We start from the raw sequence: 22,922 nt of genomic DNA, 5'->3' as shown, positions 1-22,922 counted from the left end.
TTAATTTTTCATTGTGACAATTTTAAACGTGAATATTTTGTTATGCATTTTATTGAAAATCAGTTTGGCTAATTAAAATCCGCATGATTTGTAATTTTATGTCTCAAACTCTGACTATTGAAACTATAATTATGTTGCCATGGATAATTATTACGCGAGTTTTTTGAAAAAGGAAAAACATTGACATATAGTGCGAACTATATCATTAATAATGAAAAAATGATAATAAGAAAAGAAATTTCATGGTGATTTGAATTTAAAATTCTGTTTTTCCTTGATGAGTTTTTATTGTTTAAGAAAAACAATATCCTGCTCTTTTTTTTTCTTAAACAATAAAAACTCACAAACACCCATCGAGAAAGAGCCGAATTTTAAATTCAAATCACCATGAATCAACCCTCGATCGTGAACTAGTTCTACTAAAAAAAAAATTCAATTCTATCTCTTTCTAGTTTCTACGAAATTTAGAGAAAGACACCAGATGTATTGCCAGCCGCATTCCGTTCGTTCCGTTCGTTTTTTCCCTTTCCAAAAACCAAGGTCAAAAACAGCCAATCAGAATTATGGAACAAATTCTGTTTCATTCTGTCTGGTTCAGTCGCACACTCCTTGTTGTTGGTCGTGTTCAATGTTTTCACCAGAATCAGATTTCACGTCTGGTCTCGTTGATTACTTGTCGAAACCAGTCGAGACGAGACTGCATTTTCAAGCCAAGCCAACATAGCCATTTTGGATTTTAGCCATTTTTAGAGAGCAACTTGTGAGCAAGCATACCAAGCGGTCTTTGGCTTTTCGTTGCCTTTCAACGTCCGATTTAGTTTGATTCTTTAGGCAGAAAGACTCGAGGTGAGATAATTAATTGCATACCGCAATACCTGAATGTTAGAAAGCCTCGCAAAGACAAATTTTAAAACTATCTATAGCATCCACGTGGCACACTTGCAGTTTGCAGTCGATCCTTGACTCTTGACGACTTTGCTTTTATGTACATTTTATATATTTATGCGTGCATATTCGTGTGTTTATTTTTGTTTTTATTAAAATATTTGAATCAAATATTATAACATTGCGCGCAGAAAAATGTGTAATTATTTTTCTGCACGCGCTCATTATTTCTGGCAATTTCTTGGTTTTATCCTGGATTCATAATTTATTTACAAATATTATTTACCTGATTTTCAGAAATTCTCCTCTGATCTCGCTTACCTTTGGCAAAATGGCAGACGATCAGTCGTCATTTGAGACGAGACCTGAAAAGACTAGGAAAAGATCCAAATCCAAGTCATCTAATGATGGATCCCCTGCAAAGGTTGCACACCTCAGAAAAATTTTGATCGCACTTTTATATTTCCAATTTTCAGGCGGCTCATGGCAGCAAAAAACACAAGATGCAGTCCAAGGTCGAGTTTCGGACGTCGACCCCTGATAAAAATTCAGGTCAAAAGAAGAAAAAAGGTATTTTTTGTTTTGCTTATCATTTAATGCGTCATAAGTTTTTTTTTATTTTAGCTTGAATGTATTTTGCAATTTTCTCATTTTTTTTTTTTTTGGGAAATTTGAATCGCTGTTAATTAATTTTCCTAATTTTCATAGGGACACGCTGCTCTCCGAGAGCTGCAAAGCCAAAAGTGGCTTGGTCTCCTGCAAGTGGTGACTCTCAGACCAGAGGAAAAAAATCTGGAAACCCTGATGTCTATGGTGATTTCTTGCTCTCCGTTTTGGAAGAAGGACAGGAGAAGCAGCAGGAACTTGATAAGCCAATAGATCCAATAGATCATACTTATGACGAGGATGCCAAGATGCAAGAAGAGGGGGCGCCGGAGAACAAGGAAAACAGTTCTCCTGCTGTGGAATTACCTTCGAAGGAAATAGAAGGTGAAATGGACAAGATTGAAAAGGAGAAAGAAGTTTCTGCTGAAGATAAGCAAAAACAGAAAGAGAGTGAGCGCATGGAAGCTGAGAAGAGTCAGTCTGAGGTGGAAAAGATCAATGGTGCAGATGTTCCTGCTACTAAAGCTGCTGAAGAAATCATGGAAACATCATCCATCGTCAATGCGCAAGAAGAGTCAATTGAAGAGAAACTGAAGAAGTTTAAAAGAGAGGTAGATCTGAGCATTTTCGTGTCACCTGAGAGCAACCTGACTGTCGGAGATGCTGTGGTGACCTTGGCTAAAATCACCAAAACCTACAACCTGTCTCAAGAGTGCCAAACCGACATCATGAGTATGTTTTCTTCAATGATCCCCAAGGGTCGGGTGTTCGGTAACACCAACATGGTCGAAAAGGTCAGCGAGCTCTCTCCTGACCTTCCCAGGCCCGTTGCTGAGAGCTACTGCAGAAATTGCATTGTCTCGGTCGAGGAAGACACAGTTTGCTCCAGCTGCAAGGTCAGCGTTGCGTCTTTGGGGAAATTGGCCATCCATGTGCAGAACAATGTGGCCGAGTTGCTTCAGGTCATGTTTGAGAAACACGACTTGGCCAAGATGATCCTCGAGTACAAGCAGAAGGAAAACCAACACAAAGATGGCCCGAAACTGACTGACATCTGCAACGGACAGCGCTACAAGTCTCTTCCTAGGACCTCTGACTTGGATGTCTCCTTCATCCACCACATGTCTGCCACTCCTTGGTCCAAGGGCACCACCCTGCTGGCCAACTACCTGACCATTGCTGAGCTGGAACCATCCCTGAGGAAGGAACTGGTCATTCTTGAGAGTTTGTGGCTCATCCCGAGCCACAATTGGAAGAAGCAGGAGCTCCTGGCGCCCTTCTGCGAGACCATGCTGAACCTGAGCACCGGCGGAGTCAACTGGACAGACCCCAAAACAGGCCTGCAGATGAATACCAAGGCCTTCTTGTTGGTCTCGGTGGTGAACACGCCGCTCAGAGGCTTCATGCAGAACGTCGGCCACTCTGAAAAGAAAGCATCCTTTGCTTGCAACTACTGTGAGCAGCCCTTTGTCGGAGAGAGCATCTTTGGCTTCTACTTTCCTTTCAATGATGACCAGAAGGCCTCTCTAAGGACCCACTGGAGTGTCCTCAAGTTGTCATACGAGCAGAACAATGCTGCCAAAAATTTGATTGCAGTCAAAAAAGATAAGACACAAGACAAAAACAAAGGCAACATATACAAGATAAAGGTGCCCAGTTACAAAGACAAAAATGAAAGCAGTGGATTAGACACAAGTGATGAAGAACAGTCTGACATTGACCAAGATAGCTCATCTGTTATTTTGGAATCACCAGTCAAGGATGGGTGCTTCTCTGACGAGGAAAGCTTTCGCATAGAAGAGGATCTGCTGTCATTCAAGGGAGTGCGTGGACACTGCCCTCTGGCTCACATACCATACTTCAACATCGTGGACGGATTCTCTCCAGAGTACATGCAGAATCTGCTCAACAGCCATGTTCAGCTTGTGTTCAAAGAAACACTGGAGAGAAACCAGAGCAAGAATAAAATTGCTGGCAATTGCCTGATGGAGGTTGTTGCAAACAAGACTGAACAACTCACCAAAACTTGGGTCACAAAACCAGCTGCTGGCAAAGTCCTCGAGGTTAGTATATTGTTGGTTAGGTTAAAAAAGTTAATTACTAGAAAGATGCACAACGCTACACTAAAGCTATTTAATCTTAAATATTTTCTTGCTTTTATATTGCCGTTTCTCTTCCTTATATATTAATTTTCAAATTAAAAAAAAAAAATTGTAAATCTAAAGTGCCATTTTTTTAACTTTTCAGAAAAACAACCTCTTCAGCATGGGAAAATCTCTCAGAAATTGGCTCCTCTATGTGTGTCTGCCCTGCTTTCACGAGATTCTTCCTGACGAATATTTTGCCAACTGGGTCCTGCTTGTCAAGGCTGTCTACAACCTGTTGAAGGATGAGATCACTGCTGAAGATGTCCAGCAGTCTGAGAGGATTCTCATCGAGTACTGCAAAAATTGTGAAGAAATGTTCGGCCCGAGCTTCCTGAACCTTGAGACCCACAGTCTGCTGCATTTGGCCAAGAATATGCAGCAGTCGGGACCTCTCTGGAGCTGCTCTGCCTTCACCTTCCAAGATGCTCTCAAGTTTGTAGGTGAGAAGAAGAAAGGTCTGCTGCGTGCAGATTTGAAAGATGCTGTCACTGAGGTTGCTGACACTTTCAACCAGTTGCTGACCCTTGAGGCGTTCTGCAAAACTGCCAGTAAGAAAAAGAAGGTCCATTTCTCCAGCAAGCCAAAGAAACTGGATGATTTTGATCGTGACTTTTGCGAAGAGATGAAAAGAACTTTCTGGGACGCATTGGATAATGAGTGCCCTTTCTACACCAAGGGTGAGGTTCAGGGTGTCACTTACACCTCTGAGGAGTACTCGCAGGGCATGACGACTGGCATCAAATACTTCCTGTACAAGGACAAGAAAAAAAGTGAGCTGAAAGCTGCCAAACTGCTGTACTTCTGCAAGGACCTGACAAACGCAAAGTGCTTCATTGCTCTTCCTGTCTACCTAGACTCAAAGTTCACTAACAAAACTCACGGAGTAGAGATTGATCACATCAAATCATTTTGGGAGTTCGATGAACCAATTCTAGGATGTGCTGAAGACATTGACCGACCCCTCCTGATGGTCGGAGAGTATTTGTGCATCCCTCCAAATGCCCACGAATTCAATTTGGACACAATGTAATGTAGTTGATCAAAGACTTGAATTTTGATAATCATTTTAAATTAATTCTCACACATTTTTGTATAAATTTGGTATCATTACCAATAAAAACCAAATAAATAATGTTTTAAAGTTTTTATTTATGAATAGGTTCAACAGTCCATTGTACAATCATAGATTTTAGTGATCATCTCGTATCAGTCAAAGTTACTCTTCTTGATTAACCTCTCTGGAGCCTATGGCACGAAAGAAGCAAAACAAAGAAAATATTGCACACAGGAAAATATGGTTTCTTCGGTAGCATGGAAGCATTTTAGCAATAAGGGACGTCACACGAACTTCACAGAGTTAATTTCTCTAAGGCACTTTCTAGGGAGCACATAACTGACAGTTAGTCAAAAACTTGCTTTCATATCAATGGGATCAGCCCAATATTTTTCTTACAATAAGGATTGAAAATTTACACTTATAAATTTATGATAATGGATGTCGGATGAGCAAAGTAGACTATATAAAATTAACTCAAAACAAGGGCTAAGAATTTTGTAAAAACATTAATAATGCAAAGACAACATGAAGTTTTTTACAATGTTCCAGCATTTCAATTTCCTGCATTTATATACTGGCCATTTTGAGATTGAGCGCCCTGTGAATTAAATAAGCTGAACAAATCAGACAACATCTTCCAAAGGGACCATAGGACGTATGAGGGCACCGCAGGCATCACAGTAGTCGCGGCCGACAAAATTTTTGAAGGTGCACTTTGGACATTCCGGGCCGTAATTAGGATGTTTCTCTGGAGTGATGTCTTTCGACTTGAAGCAGATACTGCATATGTTACTTTCAGCGCGGTTGAGGAACGTGCAGGCATTGCACTTCCACTCCAAGCTGCCGTTTTCCTTCTCTTTGGGTGCCTCCTCTGGTGCTTTCTTGGCTGCCTCTTTTTCGCGCTTGGAATCAGAGAGGATGTCCGGTCTGGAACCCAAATCCTTGCTGTAGCCTTTAGAGCTCAAGTCAGAGTATACATAGTCCCAAGTGTGGTCTTCACTCCCAGATTTTTTCTTTTCCTCCTTAATCTTCTGTGGATGCTTCTCCAATGCACGAGCTGCCGCTGTGTCCATCGAATTAGCTCGCGAGTGCTTTCGGGATGAGGAACTTTCAGAACGGTGCTGCTTTACTTCCCTCTTTGGCTCCTCCTGAAAGAGAAAAAATATTTAAATATACTTCAATTAGAAAAATTCAAATAAAACATTAACTTCAGTCTCTTACTGTTAGTGTTTTGATAATAAATGTTAATGATTTGCAATATTGAATTTTTACTGTAAAATTTGCTCACTTTTCCCTACCTTAATATTCATTTGCCCAAACTGGTTCACAGGTGCTTGACTGTGAGGATGGTAGGGATCAAACTGCTCGTAATAAGGCTGCGTGTAGTGCTGCTGAGGCGGTGGCGGCGGCGGAGGGGGTGGAGGAGTCATCTGCTGATACTGTTGGTAGGGGTGGTGGTACTGCACAGGTTGCTGCTGCGGTTGCGGGTATGGAGGGTAGTACGAAGTTGGCTGTTGGTGCTGCGAGTGATTGTAGTAAAGTGACTCATCGTGCGTCTGAGGCGGACAATAGGCTTGAGGGGGTATATTTTGCGGCGGGTGATAGCCTTGCTGCGCCTGCTGCGGCCACTGCTGATGGGCCACTTGCTGGTAGGGGTAGGTCTGAGGGTGGGAGGCGTATCGCTGGGCACGGGCTTGGTAGAGCAGGCCTTGCACAGCGTACTCCCATGAACCGACGTGGGCCTCTCGATATTGGATCACTTCGTCTAAAGTGATGGTCGGCTCTTGGCTCTGCACCGAGTTCAAAATCCGCGATATCATCTGTAAAAAAATCAGATTCAGTGTGTTATAAAAATTTGCCAGTGAAAATTTAAAAAAATCCTAAAAATCAAAATAATTTAACGTCATTGAAAAATATCAACAACGCACATCAAAATTTAATGAAAGATAATTTATTTATTGTTTTCTCTAACTGGGTACAAAAAGTTGTGTTCACTAAACACACTTTGCAATTATCTAAATGGGCTCAATTTTTGGCAAAAAATATTTTATCTGTAATTTTGGTAGTTAATTATTTAATTAAATGAAATTTACTTTCCTGCAAATGTAAACCTTTTAAAATTAATTTCAGATTATATTGATTTAAGTTACCTGGCATTCTACAGCAGCCACAAAGCAGTCAAGTGAGGCCCAATGGATTTCTCCAAGCGTTTCAACTGAAATATCAGTAGCCAACTCCCAAATGTGCTCATTTTCTCTGGTCGGAGCATAGCCCAGTTTGCTGAGAATCCAGTTAGGATTGTCCAAAATGACTCCCACCTCGTGGAACCAGAAACCTCCATAAAGCTGTAAATTGATTTGTTTTTAACTTCAGAAAAAATCAAAGCTCTTCAAAATTACAGTTATCTGTCTGAATTCTGGTCTCCATGGGTTAGAAAATATATTTCCAGCGTACTTGGCAAGCGCCAAGAAAGAGTCGGCCACCTTTCTGGCTGGGTTTTCGGCATTCTGTGGTGCTTTGAGTGACCTCGTGACTAGCATGTGAATTGTGTACCAGTAGTACTTCCTAGATATAGGAGTGGAGCACACCCACGATTCAACCAGTTCTGGAAAAGATCAAAATCTTAGCGTTTCTGGCATAATGTCAAATGCAAAATATTGCTCTACCCTGCAGCTTGTTCCGCAGCTCAATTTTTAAAGGACCGTCTTCAGCCGTGATGTACTCGAAGTTCGTGTTTTCCATGAGCATCTGCATGGAATAAATTTGGCCCTCGTCAGCTGTGCCCCTGGCTCGGGCAATTTTTTCCGAGAACTGTGCCGGAGACAAGTGGTACATGCTGCGAAAGGCATCGTCCCTTGCTCCATTCATGTCTGTCGCCCTGGAAATTTGAAAACATAAGCAAAAGTTCAATTTGAAATAATGTTTTTGAGTGTTTTTGTCACTCGTAAAAAGTGATCTTTCTTATGATTCTCAGGAAAAATAAAATTTACAAAATCAACATGCTGACGAATCTTAATTGTGTCCCATGTCTGCAGTCGAAACTTACACTCCGGTGCGGAAACAACTTATGGAAACCGCTTCTTTTTCACGAAGAAGGGTTGAAGCTTCAGCTGACACTTTGTGCAAGCAAGTTTCGGCGTTGTCTGTGCAAAAATAGAAGCTAATCTGCAGATATTTTTACAAAGTTCAGCGAATGAGTTTCGCCATTTTTAAAGGCAGCTCATTCTGCACGCTGATTGGTGCAAAAAGGGGGCGTTCCGCATTGCACATTTTCACAGTTTTCCGTTCAACGAAAGTAAACACGGTCAATTTTGTCTTCAATTTTCCAAGTTTCACCTCAAAGGTTTTGGGTAAAGTGAGCTATTTTTAATTTATTTGCTACTTAAACATATAATCTGTGTATACCGTGCATAATTTACCTTTGAAATGCGTTTTTATTTCATTTTCTACGAATTTTATTTGTCAACACCGGTCATCACAATTTCTATCGTTTTTCGATTTTTACAACTTGACTGTTTTATTTCCTTTGTAAATATATTTTTTTCAGTTTCAGATTTTCCATGGGAAGGCACGCATCCTTTTTGGCGCGGACAGTCCTTGTCCGCAACGGAAACATCGAACAGGCTTGCAGATTGCTGAACCGGTGTGTACCCCAATTGCATGCTTCTTCTTGTATAATTTTCGAGCTAAAATGTCTAAATGAGACTGTGTAATTTGTTCAGAATTATGGGACGCGAAGGCTTCTTTGAGCAGTACCGCTTAACAAGATATTACGAAAAACCGTTTGAAACAAGGCGAAGGATAAACTTCAACAAGTGCAAAGCGATTTACAACGAAGACATGAGCAGAAAAATCGAGTTTGTTCTGCGAAAGAACAGGATCGAGCCATACCCTGGCTACTGTTGAATGAACACAAAGTGAAATTATGCGCGCCTGTGGTTGTAATTAGAAAAATATCAATAATAATTTTAGCCCAATTGATAATTTTTTTTACACTCAGAAACCATACTTTTCGTTCAGGTTAAATTATCTTTTATTTAATAGCTTGACGAATTTTGATTTATTGATGCTCTACACTTCAAGCATTGCTCGTTTCTTTAACAATAGATTTAATGTAGTTGAAAATATTCCTTTTTCCTGGGGGCGCTTCTGCAGATTTAGAGTCGGTAGAAGATACTTTAACTGCTTGGACGCTGACGGGAGAACCACCCGAAGGGTACAGAGTGCGCATCAGAGGTTGCGTGCAATTCTTCCAAGTGGCCAGTGTGGCATTATTGCATTTTTTGTCCGCTGAGGGAATTTTAGAATTTTACTAAAATAATGGCTAATTAAAATGGTTGTCGAAAACTTACCCTTTGTGAAATTCTTGGGCTGAGGGCAAAGCTCAACAACTCCCATTTGCAAAAACTGGACCAATACCAGCGGTTCAATGGTTACATTCAAAGTCGAACCTTTAGTTGTTCCTGGACACTTAATTCCAGATTCAAACCGTGCGGGGACGACTATTATTTTGATCAAATAATTAAAATTGGGTTTTTTTCCCTGTGAATTTTACATTCGTCAAGAGATTGAACGTTGCCGATTCGATCCGTGATTATTTTCTTCCAAGGGTCGCTGTCGTCTCTACTGGAGGTTAAAAATCCTACCGCTGCATCAGTTTTGACATCATTGTTTTCATCCTTCAAAAATTTCAGACAGTCAATAAAAAAAGAATAAATAAATTTGATTATTACCAAAAGATTTGCCTTATTAAAGAGGCAGTTGACAAAGGTCTGAATATTTTTTAAACTTATAATATTTTACGTGGAAACAAATAATTTCTTACGGCCGCAGAACAAAGAACTTTCACTAAAAAGTCGAGAAATTTAGTTATTTAGCATCAATTGCTTACGAGAAGAACTAAATTACGTGTATTAGCATCAGTTATATTGATAGTGTTGTTCTTTTTGAAAATCTGTAACGTGTTAAGCATGTAGTCATTAATCCACGAGTACAGTTTCTTGTCCTTCTTTGGATTGCAGTCGACCATCATATCATTTTCGGCCAAATTTCCAATTGGTTTCAAGCAACATTGATCAAGTACCTTACAAAATATTATTGTTTTTTTTTCTTCAAATCAGAACGTAAATAACTCACAGTAAAATCTTGAGTGCTGCACTCAATAAGTTTCGGAGCCGCTGCACCGAAAACCTAATTTTTAATTGTGATTTTAAAATTAAGAATTATGACAATTGAAATTCACCAGAGGGACCAAAAGTCCAATGAGAGCAAATAATACCGCCTTGCACGACATTTTCTGCGCTAATGATCTTTCCACACCATACGCGACCGTCATTTACTAGGCCGTCATCAGTCCGTGGATTCCCGGACGTATGCAAAAGTGCTTGGTTCATTTCCCGACGTCACTCAATAATAATATGTTCAGAATGATTTATTTTCAAACTATAGAATATGATTTGCAAAAGGGAAGTCATTTCGCACAACTCTTGCAAATTTTTCCATTCCGCTGAAATTTTTCAAACGAGACCGTCAATTCAAGGCTGCATTGGGAAATCGCGAAAGGTCACCTTGACGCCGTTCGACAAATTCAGGAAATTCATGGAATTTTTTCAAAGTACAATATAAAATAATAATGAAAATAATAATATTTCAAGAAAAGTATAACCGTCTGATTAACAATGAAATTTTCATAAAGAAAAAGCAATCTTATAAAACATTGGGAAAAAATTTAAAATTAAAAATCACAAATAGACAAAACGATAATAGAGTTTATTTTTATAATTAACAAGACGCTACAAAATTTGGTGCTGTAACTTAAGAAAATACAGGCTTGAATAAAATGCTTTTATTTTCTAAGATTGCAAAAGATCCATAAAAATAGAGCAATTTAAAATAATTCACGTCTTATTATTGTGAAGCTGCTGCATGAAAAGTATGTACGAAGCAGAGACGCTCATTATCTGAAACAAAACTTTAATCAAAATTCAATTTTTTTTAATTAATATTTATACCCGGGCGTAAAATTTCATGGAAACGCTGAAATATCCAAGACCTGTAATATCGTCAGTGTTCTTCCCACAGCAACGGGCCATGATAATCAACAGAGCACTCTTGCCAGGTTCCTCCTTAAAAGCACCGGAGTCAATTTGATTCGCAGCGAGTGTTGCCCTGCTCAATTTTTCGCTCTGTTAAGAAAATACACAATAAAATCAATTATTATATTTCAAATTTAAACAGTCAAAGTTAACAAACCGTGTTTATTATCTGTTGGCCTGCGTAAGCATACATGAAAAATTGAATTGCAAGCCCAACCAGAGAGGCCAAACTTTGGCTCCTGATACTCTCTTCTTTGTCCTAAGAATTTTCAAACAAATTATTAGTGCTAAGGGAGTTTTGTTTTTTCCAATAATCTGGTTTACATTTATGATTATGAAGGTGTAGACCATTGCGTTAACTGCTGCAAAAATGTGAGTCACAAAAACGACTGGACCAAAAATTTTGTTGGCTTCGATCAACAAGCTATTGAATAATTTTTTATTCGAAAATTTGTTATTATTAAGAATATTGTCTTACTCTTGGTACTTTTGGTGATAATTGATCCAAGCTTGAAAAAACGGAGTTATTTCTCCACTTTGGTCAGGACGAAGGGCATTTGAAGCAATTTTAGTTAAAAACTTGCATCTCTCGGAAAGAGCCACAAAAACGCTGCACGTGAAAGCGTCCGAGGTGCAAAAAATCACAAAATAAACAGCGATCATTGAAACTGAAATTTTTGAAATTTTTAAAATGGAATTTTATAATCATTTGGGTGGAAACTTGCTGTTGAAAGCGTACAAAAAGTAGAAGGTCGGCAGTTCCATTGGATCCGAAAACCACCAAAAATCGTAAACATACAAAGGGTTACTTCCGTGTGCGCAGAAATCCAGATCCAGGTGGCGTTTGTCTTCGCAATAGGCTATTTTAATACTCCTTCAATTCAAGATTAATCAAATTTATAATTATTTATAATTAACAAAAGTAAAGAGAAAACCTAAAAACTGATGGAAGGAAAATGCTTGAAAAGGCGAAGGCGTTGTACAAATAAAGGACCAAGCTGAATCGAAAAATCCTCCGTTGAGAGTGTTCGCGCATTAATTTTTCTTCCTCGTTGAACTCAAGCGATTGGCTTTTTGGATAATCTAAAATACAGGCACGGATTTAAATTATTTATATTCTGTATTTTTATTTTTTCCGGTACCATTAATAGTGTTCAAAAGTTGCGTGACCTCTTCCCTGTAGAGAATTAAATGCAGAGGCCTCATGACGGTCTGAACTCCGTTGTTTGTAAGGAACAAAGTCAATAGGAGTCTCCTCAGTTCAAAGGGTTTGACGACAAACTCTACTATCGCGAGAATGTGAATTAAGATGTATGGGATTTGCACAGCGAGGAACCAAGAAATTCGCCAGCTGGACGGCTTTCTTCCATTTGGCAATAAAAAACCAGCTATCGAGAGTCCCTGATGATTGACAAAAATTTAAATGTGAAAACAATAATTTTTAAATAATTTTAAAACCTCAAACTAAATAATTGATTCGCAAAAAAATTAAACTAAAAATTAATACCAGACAGAGACCCATTTTGAATAAATATAAAATAATGCTCTAATTAACACTTACGTATATTAAAAAAGAAACTCATTAATTTTCCCCATTTTAAATAGATATGCTGCAAAATTTATTTTGTAAATTAAATTTCAATTTACTAGCTTTCATGACTAAAAATAAAAACAAATAGTAAACATTTGCATTCAAAATTTAATTAAACTAAAATTTTCTAGCAATATGTCAAATTAATCTGAAAAAAAAATTGATTCAAAATTAATTTACCTGAAGATTAAATTTAAGTTCAGTCTTCCTCATTTTTATCTCACCACTCTTGTAAATTTACAGAACAATTTCGCCTCTTGCTAGGCTAAAACTGACTGTGCGTTCAATTTAGGCACCATGAATGTCCCAATTCTCCCTCCAACCCCAATGTACTTAAAGGGGTGGCTTTTGTTTGTCTTTTGAAAACAAAGTATCGATCCAACTAAAAAGTGGCTCACGGACAATTTCGCCTATGTTTATCTTGCATAAGTTAGAGACCGTGCCCTTCAGATATTTAATTCTATTATTTTCACATCAATGATATTCGGAATTTAAATAAATGACATTTTTTTATTCTTGCTTACAAACTGTACTCAAAGATTTTCCTCCTGGAGTTGGAGCATGAATAAAACGTAGGTCGCCGACACGCTGATTATCTAATGTCATTAGAATTTTAGCTCGATTATCAAATTTGCATTTAAAATTTACTCTTGCGTAAAAACGCATGGAAATGGTGAAGTATCCGAGACCGGTGATTTCCTCGGTCCGCTCGCCGCAGCTCCGCGCCATCACAATCAAAAGGGCGCTTCGGGTCGGTTCCTCTTTGTAGGCACCTCCGGCCACTTGGCCGGCAGTCAGGGTCGCTCTGCTCAGTTCAATACTCTGATTTGATAAATTATTATAAAGCGGGCGAGCGAAATTAGAACTGGAAGCACACCTTGTTTATGATTTGCTGACCCGAGAAGGCAAACAAGTAGAACTGGATTGCAAGACCGATTAGGGCGGCGAAACATTCTCTTTGGGTGCTTTTCTCTTCACTCTGTGTGCAAAACAGAATTAATTTAAAATTTAAGAAATCGTGGAAAATTTAAAATTAAAATTTAAAAATATGTAGATTTTAACGTTATGTACAATAATAATGTAATAAAGTTGGTCATTTTCTCACAAAGAATTTTAATAAAAAGATAGTCTCTCAATTCTAATAAAAAATAAAATAGCGCCAATTTCCAAAACTTTTATTAAAAAAAAAAAAATAACTAGCAAAATTACCGGATAATCTAGATAAGATCAATTCGTTTTTAATGAAAGTAGAAATTAAAGTTAATTTCTCACGTAAATAACAGTGTAAACGTAGGCCATAATGTTGAAAGCCGCCAGAACGTGGGTGACGAAGACGATCGGGCCAAGCGTTTTGTTCGCTGACACAATCAAACTAATTTTACAAGTATGGATTTCAAAATTAAAACCATCAATTAAGAAAATCATTTTTACTTGTAGTAATTTTGATGATATTTGATCCACGCTGTAAAATAAGGCGTGATTTGGCCCGTTTTGTCAGGAAGAAGAGCTTTTGGTGCTGTTCTGGCTAGAAATTTGCATCTCTCAGCGACAGCTATGAAAACGCTGCACGTGAAGCTGTCTGACGCGCACAGGATCAAAAAATATGCCCCTACCATCAAAACTGCAAAATTTTAATAAAGCAAATAAGAATTGCGATATTTGATTTTTTTTTATTCAAAATGATAAAAATTAAAGGACATATATTCACCGTTGAAAGCGTAGCAGAAGTAAAATGTTGGCGGCTGTAAAGGGTCGGTAAACCACCAGAAATCATAAACTAGATGTGCATTACTCTCGTCAGCGCAGAAGGTTAGATTCAAGTTTTCTTTTTCACCGCAATATCCAACCTTAACCGATCTAAAGTATAAAATAATCAGTAATTAATTTATAAAAAAAAAAGAATTTTCATGCGAACCGGATGATGGCGGGAAACAGAATGGCTGCAAATGTCAAGGTGTGGTAAATGTACATAATTAAGCTGAATCGGAAAATTCTCCTTCTTGAATTCCGCCTCATTTCACTTTCAGCCCGACTAAATTCCTCGGAATCACTTTCAGGATGATCTATTTTAGTAAAATTCAAATCGAAATAAGGTAAAACGATGTTAAAAATTTTAAATTATAATTATTTTAATTCCTTATCTAAATATTTTCTAAAATATAATTATATGTTTCCAAATTATAGTAAATTGAATTATATTGCAAAGCACTTTAGAAAATATTGTAACAGATTATAGGACTTTTTTAAAATTACACAAAGAACCTTTTCAGTTGATAAAAATTGAGATTTTTAAAGATTTTAGATTCTTTGAATTATTCCATTATTTAATTAATTATATATATATATTTTTTTTCATTTGATGCTATATACTCACTGTTTATTAAAGCAAGTAAATCCTCCACTGGCCTCTTGTACAGCATGAGGTGCAGCGGTCGAAAGCAAGTCTGAAATCCGTTGTTGGTCAGGAACAAAACTGTTATAAATTTCAGCAGATTGAACGGTTTGGTGAAGAACTCGACGATGGCCAAAATGTGGATCAAGATGTAAGGCACTTGCACTGCCAACAACCAAATTATTTGCATTCGTGACGGTGCCCTGCCATTTGGCAGAATAAAACCGGCTGCAGCAAGACCCTTTTTAAGGGAAGGCGTTAGAAAAAATTAAAAGCGTTGAAATTCTCATTCTCACATGGAAATTGAGCTTGAACTCGTTCATCGCTGATCGCAACCAGCACCTCAAGTGAGTTCATTTGCAGCTTCTTTGTTTGACTCTAGTTATTGAGCCATATTAATTTGCTGTAAAAAATTTGTAATTTTTTGCTTTTGCATGACGGCACTTTGAAGGTCTGGAACTTCAAGAGCGCGTTGAAACAATTGAGTTCTTGGCTCATAAATGAGCACGCGATCAAAGTTAGTTCAATTTTGTTGTCTGAAGGACTTCATAATTAATTCAGAAGAAAGTTCGTGAGTGTACAAAGTTTTCTAGCAATCAAAAGCTGGTGCGTTTCCATTAAAAGTATCTGCCAATTTCGCTCATGGTGAAATACATTTTAAACTTCTTTTTTTAATTTTGTACCAAGAAACTTTTGGAAAGTAGAATTTGTATTTAAATATTTTTTATACAATGATTTCAAAATCATGAGTTTAATTTTACAATTGGATCTGCATAAATAAATGCGAAAAAAATTATGGCGAGGATTTAGAAATGAGGCCGGCATGTTTTAAAGTTTTTTGACCAATTGAAATTATGCAATTGAGCAAAATCAAATAATGGCTTATTTATCAAAAAGTCGCTCCTTACAATGGGTTTTTACTCTGATTGTGAGTGAGGAAGATTGTGAGCAGGTCAATTTTCAATAAACCATACTTTATTAAAGCTGATCTTACAATTCATAATTTTTTAATCAGTAAATTTTAAATAAAGAAAAAACCAAAACTCTTAGGTTCTTTTCAAATTTTATTATTTATTCTTAAAGTTAATCTACATTGTTAAGTCCATTGATACTTTTTTTAAGGATTAATGCCATTTCTGATTGCCTCTCTCTTGGAAAATTGTAGAAAAACCAGCAAATATGTTGCGGACAAACTAATGATCTGAAACAATGATATATTTTTTTAACTATTTTGCACTTGAAAATTTGTTTCGTTTCCAACCCTGGCGTAAAATCTCAACGAAACCGTGAAATATCCGAGCCCAGTTATTTCCTCGACTTTTGCTCCGCAACATCGCGCCATCAAAACCATCAGGGTACTCCTGGCAGTTCCCTCTTGAAAAGCACCAGACACCACTTGATTGACATTGAACACCGCTCGACTCAATTCTTCATTCTATTCACAGACGCAAAAATATTATGAAAGGAACTTATCGAGAAAATTAGTCACCTTCGTTATGACCTGTTGTCCCCAGTAGGCGTAAAAGAAAAATTGAATTGCTGTAACAATTAAGAAGGAAATAACCGTAGCAATAAGACCTTCTTGATCATCCTGTGAAGAAAAAATTTCAAATAATAATAATTTATTTTTTTCTTTTAAATTACTGATATTCGGTCTGACCTTAATAACTAGATATAAGTAGCCCATAATGTTCACCGCTGCTAGTGCGTGTGTAATCAAAATAATCGGTCCCATAACTTCATTCACCATTTTCAGGAGTCTGTTAAAAAATGTTAGATAAATTATTTAAAATTAAAATATAAGATTTATGCGATTTTTACTTTTTGTAGTGCTGGTGACACTGAATCCAATCCGTGAAAATTGGAGTTAAGCTTCCTTTGTCGCCAGGTATGAGGGCGATCGGAGCCATTTTTACTAGAAAATCGCCCCTTTCTGCAAGGGCCACTATCGTGCTGCAGGTGAAGGCGTCCGAAGTGCAGAAAATCAATATGTAAATAAGCACCATTGCACCTATTAAATTGAAACAACACTAATTATTTCAGTTAATCAAATTGAAATTTATGTTTACAATTGTAAAGGTATAGAAAGTAGAAGGTTGGAGTTTTGAATGGGTCCGTGAACCACCAGAAGTCATAGAGATAGACAGGGGTGCTCTCTTGAGCGCAGAAGTCGAGGTTCAGCTGACGCTTGTCTTCACAATATGCCACTTTTATTGTCCTGGTGAAAATAATTACATGCAAGAATCGCAAGAATCAATCTTTGCAATCTTTAATCTTTATTAATAAATGTTGAGAAATTTTTCTGTACTTTTTAAACACTATAATTTGTTCATCCACAATAATGGAAATGAAAAAAAAAATAAAAATTTTTCATTTTTGCTGCAGCTATATTATGATATTTTTTTTTAAACCTTATAATTGGTCCAACTAAAGTAACAATGCAGAGAAGAGCGTTGTAGAAGTAAAATAAGCTGGAAATTTTTATAATTTTCTTCCTGGAGGCAAATTTCATTTCCTTCTCCTTCTTTCTGAACTCTTCACTTTTGAAATTCGGAGATACTTAAAATTATAAAATTAATTTTGCGTAAAAATGAAAATAAATTTGCTCACTCTCAAAATCGGCAATGAGCTGCTCCACCTGTTTCTTTTTGTAAATCATATGAGCCGGTCTAAAAGTTGTTTGTAAACCGTTGGCTAGCAGAATGATGGTGACTAGTGTCCTCCGAACTTGGTACGGTTTTAGCAAAAATTCCAAAACGGCCAAAATGTGTATGCATATGTTTGGGATGTGGTAGGACAAACACCAAATTATGCGTTTCAAGCTGGGCTTCCTTCTGTTCGGCAGAATAAATCCAGCAAGTGACAGGCCCTAAAATCCGCAATTTAAAAAGACATACAAGTTCAGTGTGAAAAACTTACCCAGCCGTGAAATCTTAGCTCACTATACTGCGTATCATGGATGTGTGGCATATTTTTTTAGTAAACTTAAAAAATTATAGAATAAAGGAATCCATCAACATACAAGCTTCGTTGGGAAGTGTTGAATAAATGGGAGAAATAGAGTAAAATAGGGAAATTATAGTTTTGTTTGGGGTCGCGGTCACCACTGCACGCAAGACCATTCAGTGTTTCCGGTTGCCTAATCACAAGTATCTGTGTTAGATATTCTTCGTTAATTATTTCTCGAAAAGGAAAACTTCCAGTAATTTACTCGAGTTTATTGATTTGTCAACGGGCAAGAAAACGATAGTAAATTTACATTTGATAAAATATCTGCATTTTATTCAACCACCAAATTAATAAGAAAAACTAAATAAAAAAAAATGAAATTAATACTAGAATCACCATAATTATCATCCTATATGTGAGCTAATTGACATAGAAAAATAAAATTTAATAAAGATTTAGCGGTTATATGAAAAAAATTAAATTCTTGATTTTCACCAAGAATCCAAATTTCAATATTGACTCGGTTTGGCCAGCGCGTTCGATTTAAGTTCTTTAATGCACCAGTATTAAAATATTTGAATTATCATTTCTGGGGAAAAAATTATTTTCGTGTTTATAAATCACATGTCAAAAATGCTTGCTCTCAGGATATGAAAAATCAAATTACCGTAAACATGTAAAAATTTAATCTAACAAATTATTTCAGTAATTATTTAAATTTGCACAGTCGCCTGAGGTATCCAATCATAGAGCTCAAGCAACAATCAAAATATCTTTCATTGTTGTGATGCGCGACTTAGTCGACCCCAATCACGCAGTTTATATACCGCTTTTGGAGTTTCAGTTGTTGCCAGAAGGCCAGCCCAGTGGGTTGAGAACGCGCGCCCGGTAACTGGGCGGGCAGTCCTGCACTAGCCCGCGAGTCACTACCGGGGCGGGGTTCGAAACCGGACTGGGCTGCCCTTTTTCACATCCTTTTTTACGTCAAATTCAATTCGAAATCAAGTTTTTTATTGAAAACTATTGCATATTTCTATAAAAAAAATTTAAAAATTGCAAAATATAGTTATTAAAATTTTTTGGAACACGCCGCTTTAGCAGGTCTGGATCGTCAAAGGAACGTATCCTCAAGCACGATAATTATAATACTTTTTATCTTTTTTCATTTTTCCAAATGGTCGCAAAAATTTTACGTCGAATGAGATAAAATTGTTGGGAGAGAAACATTGCATTATTTGACAAATAAATGCAACATTGGGATTCGGAGCGGTGTTGATTTGAAACAAAACCTTCCGTGCTTCCTGACATCCTGTCGTCTTTGTCAGGTCGGGAGTCTCCAAATCGCAAAAGAACTAGGCATTTTCGACATCCTCATGAAACGAGGATTCTACCGGTGTGCCGTTTGTCGCTCAAAACGTTCGCGTTCTTTTCAAGCTTGGAGATGAATACGACCTAGAATTTTTTTTCTTTTAAATTTGTCCTTTTTCAAATGCAAATTATTAAATTATTCCCATGATTCTAAATTGACACGCAATAAAAATGCACACCGTTGGAAAGCTCGATTTTTCTTTATTGAGAATCCTGAATCTCGCACCATTCCCCGTTGACTTTGCTCGATCTCTTTCTGGCCAACATTCACCCCTCCACCGGCCCTTTTCGAGTCAATTTTTATTGTTAAATGATTTCAATTTAGTTGACCATCGTCACCACGCATCACGTCAGGCAAGAAAATATAATGGATAAAAATTTTGGAAAATAATATTTCAAGAGTCGCTAAATTATTTTAATGTAGTAATTAATTTGCACTGACACCCGAGATACCCAATCGCAGAGCTCAAGCAACAATCAAAATATCTTTCATTGTTTCATTGTTGTGATGCGCGACTTAGTCGACCCCAAGCACGCAGTTTATATACCGCTTTTGGAGTTTCAGTTGTTGCCAGAAGGCCAGCCCAGTGGGTTGAGAACGCGCGCCCGGTATCTGGGCGGGCAGTCCTGCACTAGCCCGCGAGTCACTACCGGGGCGGGGTTCGAAACCGGACTGGGCTGCCCTTTTTCACATCCTTTTTAACGTCCAATTCAATTCTAAATCACGTTTTTATTGAAAACTATTGCATATTTCTATAAAAAATTAAATATTGAAAAATATCGTTATTAAAAAAATTTTTGAACACGCGCCGCTTTTGCAGGACTGGATCGTCAAAGGAGCGTATCCTCACACACAAAACTCGGTGCCTATTAGACCCAGCCGATCTGGGTCTCTGGGTCTATCTGCCGCACTTTGCCTATCAGGCAAACTGGGGCAATCAGACCCACCTCGGGCTCGGCCGCTTCGTTCTGGTCACTACACCTGCCGCATTTTGCCAAATGGGCAAAGCGAGGCAATTAGACCCATCTTGAGCTCCGCCGCTTTGTTATTGTCACGTGAACGTCTCTGCCCTGCGGAAAATGATGTAATATTTAAATTGGATGAAAAATTATTATTTATAATAATTTACATGTTAATCTTTTGGCGAATAATTTAATTTATTTTGTGATAGTAAAAAGGAGAGTACAAAATTATATTATTAAATGATTTTTAATTATGATTTATAATAATTATAAATTTATTTATCACACATCCATTTCGTAAAAGTAGAATAAATTTCCCCCTTCAGTATCATGAGATCGGGGCCTCACGGATAAAAAATGCTTAATTTTAGTTTGCTGGTACATTCAGTCACAAGATTATCCAAGCTTTTTATTATTTGTCTCTAAATTTTTTTGTTAGTGTATCTTTTATAAAAAATTAAATCTTCACAAAAATATATTTTTACAATCAGATTTTTTCAAGATGTATTAATTTTGCCGTGATACTTATTACTTGAAAATAATTTAATGATTCTAAATTTGGATCAATTTAAAATTTTAAAAAAAAACTTTTATTTAACTTTCAAATTTTTATTTTTCAAACTAGCAAGAATTTTTCTGTAATTACAAGATCAAAAGGACCGCAGTGAATTAATAAAACACAAATAAGCTGCAGAGAAACTTATATATTTTAATGTACAAAGCAAAATCATTGTTAAAACATTATAATTTAAAAAATTATAAAGCTTTTTTTATTTAGAGCCTCAATTCTGGTTGAAATCGTTTAATTTTTTCTATTAATTCCTTTTAAAGTTGCAACATAATCAATAAGTAGCTCATCGACAAACTGCAAATCTGAAAATGTATCTAAATTATTTTTTAAACAGTCTAATAAAATTAAAAAATACTCTGGCATAAAATCGCAAGGAAACAGTGAAGAAGCCTAATCCTGTGATTTCCGTAGTTTGGCTTCCACAGCACTTTGCCATGATGATCAGTAGAGAATTTCGAACTGGCCCTTCGTGGTAGGCGTTTTCTGAAACCTGATTCGCCGTCAGAGTCGCTCTGCTCAGCCTTTCACCCTTTGAAAATCAAAATTAATTGCTGCAATTATCTTAAACTGTGCAAAACTCTTACATTGTTAATAACTTGCTGACCCCAATATGCGTACATGAAAAACTGAATGGCCGTCACAAACAAAAAGGAAGCCGCCAACTCACGAATTTCTTGCTCCTTGTCCTAAAATATTTATAGCTTCTTATGCTATCCAAATAAAGTTGAATATATTCACCCTAATTATGAGATAAACATACACCATGATATTCCCAGCCGCAAAAAGGTGCGTGACGAGGATAACAGGACCCATGACCTCATTGACTGACCTCAAAAGTCTGAAAATTGACATCATTCAATGAAGTCTCCAAAACTTTGTTAGAGGCGATTAGAGGTAAAGTTACTTTTCATAGTGCTGGTGATACTTGACCCAAGATTCAAAAGATTTGGTTGTTTTCGATCCGTCTTTGGGAACTAAAGCAGTTGGTGCCATTTTTACCAAAAAATTGGACCTTTCCACAAGGGCGACCATGGTGCTGCATGTGAAGGCGTCAGATGTGCAGAAAATGATGAGATAGACACCAATCATATAAACTGCAAAATTAATTTTTGGGTCATTTCAATGCTACCTTTTCAGATTTTGTATGAATTTTTATCCGCTTCCCCGCCAAATTCAGATTTATTTAGCTCTGTTCATATGCTCTTTTTTCAATAACTATATAATTTTTTTTATAATAAGCAATCAAAACCGCCAATTCGATTTAGATTTATTTTTAAATAAATTATGAAGTTCTGTGGGCTTAAATTTGTAATTGATTGAACTGAAGGACATGTAAGCGGCGAGGTGTGATAATAATTGATTGTGCTTTGTGCTATTTGATTAAAAATCCCATTTTGGCGTGATGCGTTCTTTAAGACAAAATTATAAAGCAAAAAATTACGATTGACAGAAAAAAGGTAATAATAAGTTGGCGTCTGGAATTGATCCGTGAACCAATAATAGTCAACGATGAATAGCGGGGTGCTGTCGCGGGCGCAAAAACTGAGGTTCAATTCTCGTTTGTCCTGGCAGTACATTACTTTAACCATCCTAAACAGATGAGAGAAAATTAATGAAATTAGGCAACCTGCGTGACTTCTATGTCGAGCGGGTTGTATGTAAATGCAAAATCAGGGGCCATTCACAAATCATAATTATAATTATATAATAAAAGATAAAAAAAATGACTATTTTCAATTGAATAATTATTTTGTATACCTGATGATGCCCGGCAAGACAGTTCTAAGGCAAAGGATCGAGTTGTAAAAGTATAAAATGGCGCTGAATTTGAGGATCTTTTTCTCTGATTGAATTCGCATCTCCCGCTCTGCTGCATTAAACTTAGCGCATTCGCCCTCAGGTAACACTAAATTCAAGTATCAATTGCATTTCAATCATTAATTAACATCAATCTTAAATTACCTTGAAAGTCTGCCAGCAAACTCTCCGCTTGTTTCTTGTAGATCAGCAAATGGATGGGGCGGAAAAGAGTCTGGAAATTATTGTTGACCACAAAAATGGTGAACAGGGTCCGTCGCAGCTCATACGGTTTGACAATGAACTCGACGATACACAGAATGTTGTAGAGAAAGAAGGGAACCAAAATGAAAAGAAACCAACCGATTTGAGATTTGGTTGGATGTTTCGAATTGGGTAGAATGAATCCGGCCACTCCAAGGCTCTAAGATATTTTGGAAATAATTATTAAAGTATAATTTTAAAGTGAAAACTGACCTTAAAGTGAAAAGAAAATTCATT

General features: G+C 37.0%; 5 protein-coding genes across 7 annotated transcripts; 2 read left to right on the top strand and 3 right to left on the bottom strand.

Moving 5' to 3' along the window:
* The first annotated feature begins 648 nt into the window (after positions 1 to 648).
* LOC132193197 (uncharacterized) lies at positions 649 to 4,765 on the top strand. 2 transcript variants are annotated; one of them, XM_059613680.1, is made up of 5 exons: positions 649 to 846; positions 1,183 to 1,309; positions 1,362 to 1,455; positions 1,594 to 3,554; positions 3,739 to 4,765. In XM_059613680.1, exons 2-5 carry the CDS (start codon positions 1,217 to 1,219, stop codon positions 4,666 to 4,668), a joined length of 3,078 nt encoding a protein of 1,025 aa, XP_059469663.1. In that variant the 5' UTR covers positions 649 to 846; positions 1,183 to 1,216; the 3' UTR covers positions 4,669 to 4,765. The 2 variants fall into 2 exon arrangements, with proteins under 2 accessions (XP_059469663.1, XP_059469664.1); XM_059613681.1 differs by lacking the exon at positions 649 to 846 and adding an exon at positions 878 to 985.
* Positions 4,766 to 4,767: 2 nt separating this feature from the next.
* Positions 4,768 to 7,927, bottom strand: LOC132193198 (protein tamozhennic-like). The gene is made up of 6 exons (XM_059613682.1): positions 7,742 to 7,927; positions 7,362 to 7,573; positions 7,095 to 7,300; positions 6,846 to 7,040; positions 5,994 to 6,515; positions 4,768 to 5,843 (listed from the first exon to the last, which is right to left on the bottom strand). Exons 2-6 carry the CDS (start codon positions 7,561 to 7,563, stop codon positions 5,319 to 5,321), a joined length of 1,650 nt encoding a protein of 549 aa, XP_059469665.1. The 5' UTR covers positions 7,564 to 7,573; positions 7,742 to 7,927; the 3' UTR covers positions 4,768 to 5,318.
* On the top strand, positions 7,928 to 8,672 carry LOC132193211 (small ribosomal subunit protein bS21m). 2 transcript variants are annotated; one of them, XM_059613706.1, is made up of 3 exons: positions 7,928 to 8,045; positions 8,243 to 8,338; positions 8,418 to 8,672. In XM_059613706.1, exons 2-3 carry the CDS (start codon positions 8,256 to 8,258, stop codon positions 8,599 to 8,601), a joined length of 267 nt encoding a protein of 88 aa, XP_059469689.1. In that variant the 5' UTR covers positions 7,928 to 8,045; positions 8,243 to 8,255; the 3' UTR covers positions 8,602 to 8,672. The 2 variants fall into 2 exon arrangements, with proteins under 2 accessions (XP_059469689.1, XP_059469688.1); XM_059613705.1 differs by having other exon boundaries at positions 7,930 to 8,050.
* Positions 8,673 to 8,712: 40 nt separating this feature from the next.
* LOC132193207 (uncharacterized) lies at positions 8,713 to 10,045 on the bottom strand. Its single transcript, XM_059613699.1, has 8 exons — positions 9,938 to 10,045; positions 9,832 to 9,885; positions 9,604 to 9,778; positions 9,521 to 9,543; positions 9,429 to 9,467; positions 9,251 to 9,374; positions 9,048 to 9,197; positions 8,713 to 8,985 (listed from the first exon to the last, which is right to left on the bottom strand). The coding sequence occupies exons 1-8, from the start codon at positions 10,028 to 10,030 to the stop codon at positions 8,774 to 8,776; spliced, it is 870 nt and encodes a 289-aa protein (XP_059469682.1). The 5' UTR covers positions 10,031 to 10,045; the 3' UTR covers positions 8,713 to 8,773.
* A 10,639-nt stretch (positions 10,046 to 20,684) lies between these two features.
* On the bottom strand, positions 20,685 to 22,921 carry LOC132205680 (uncharacterized). The gene is made up of 9 exons (XM_059634925.1): positions 22,899 to 22,921; positions 22,587 to 22,843; positions 22,383 to 22,530; positions 22,066 to 22,214; positions 21,529 to 21,718; positions 21,363 to 21,462; positions 21,209 to 21,310; positions 20,980 to 21,153; positions 20,685 to 20,926 (listed from the first exon to the last, which is right to left on the bottom strand). Exons 1-9 carry the CDS (start codon positions 22,919 to 22,921, stop codon positions 20,879 to 20,881), a joined length of 1,191 nt encoding a protein of 396 aa, XP_059490908.1. The 3' UTR covers positions 20,685 to 20,878.
* Between the last annotated feature and the right edge of the window lies 1 nt (position 22,922).

This window comes from Neocloeon triangulifer, unplaced genomic scaffold (genome assembly GCF_031216515.1).
Source record: "Neocloeon triangulifer isolate White Clay Creek 2 clone unplaced genomic scaffold, ASM3121651v1 ptg000003l, whole genome shotgun sequence".
Taxonomy (NCBI): domain Eukaryota; kingdom Metazoa; phylum Arthropoda; class Insecta; order Ephemeroptera; family Baetidae; genus Neocloeon; species Neocloeon triangulifer.
The sequence above is the reverse complement of the archived record's forward strand: the minus strand, read 5'-3'. Positions and strand labels throughout refer to the sequence as shown.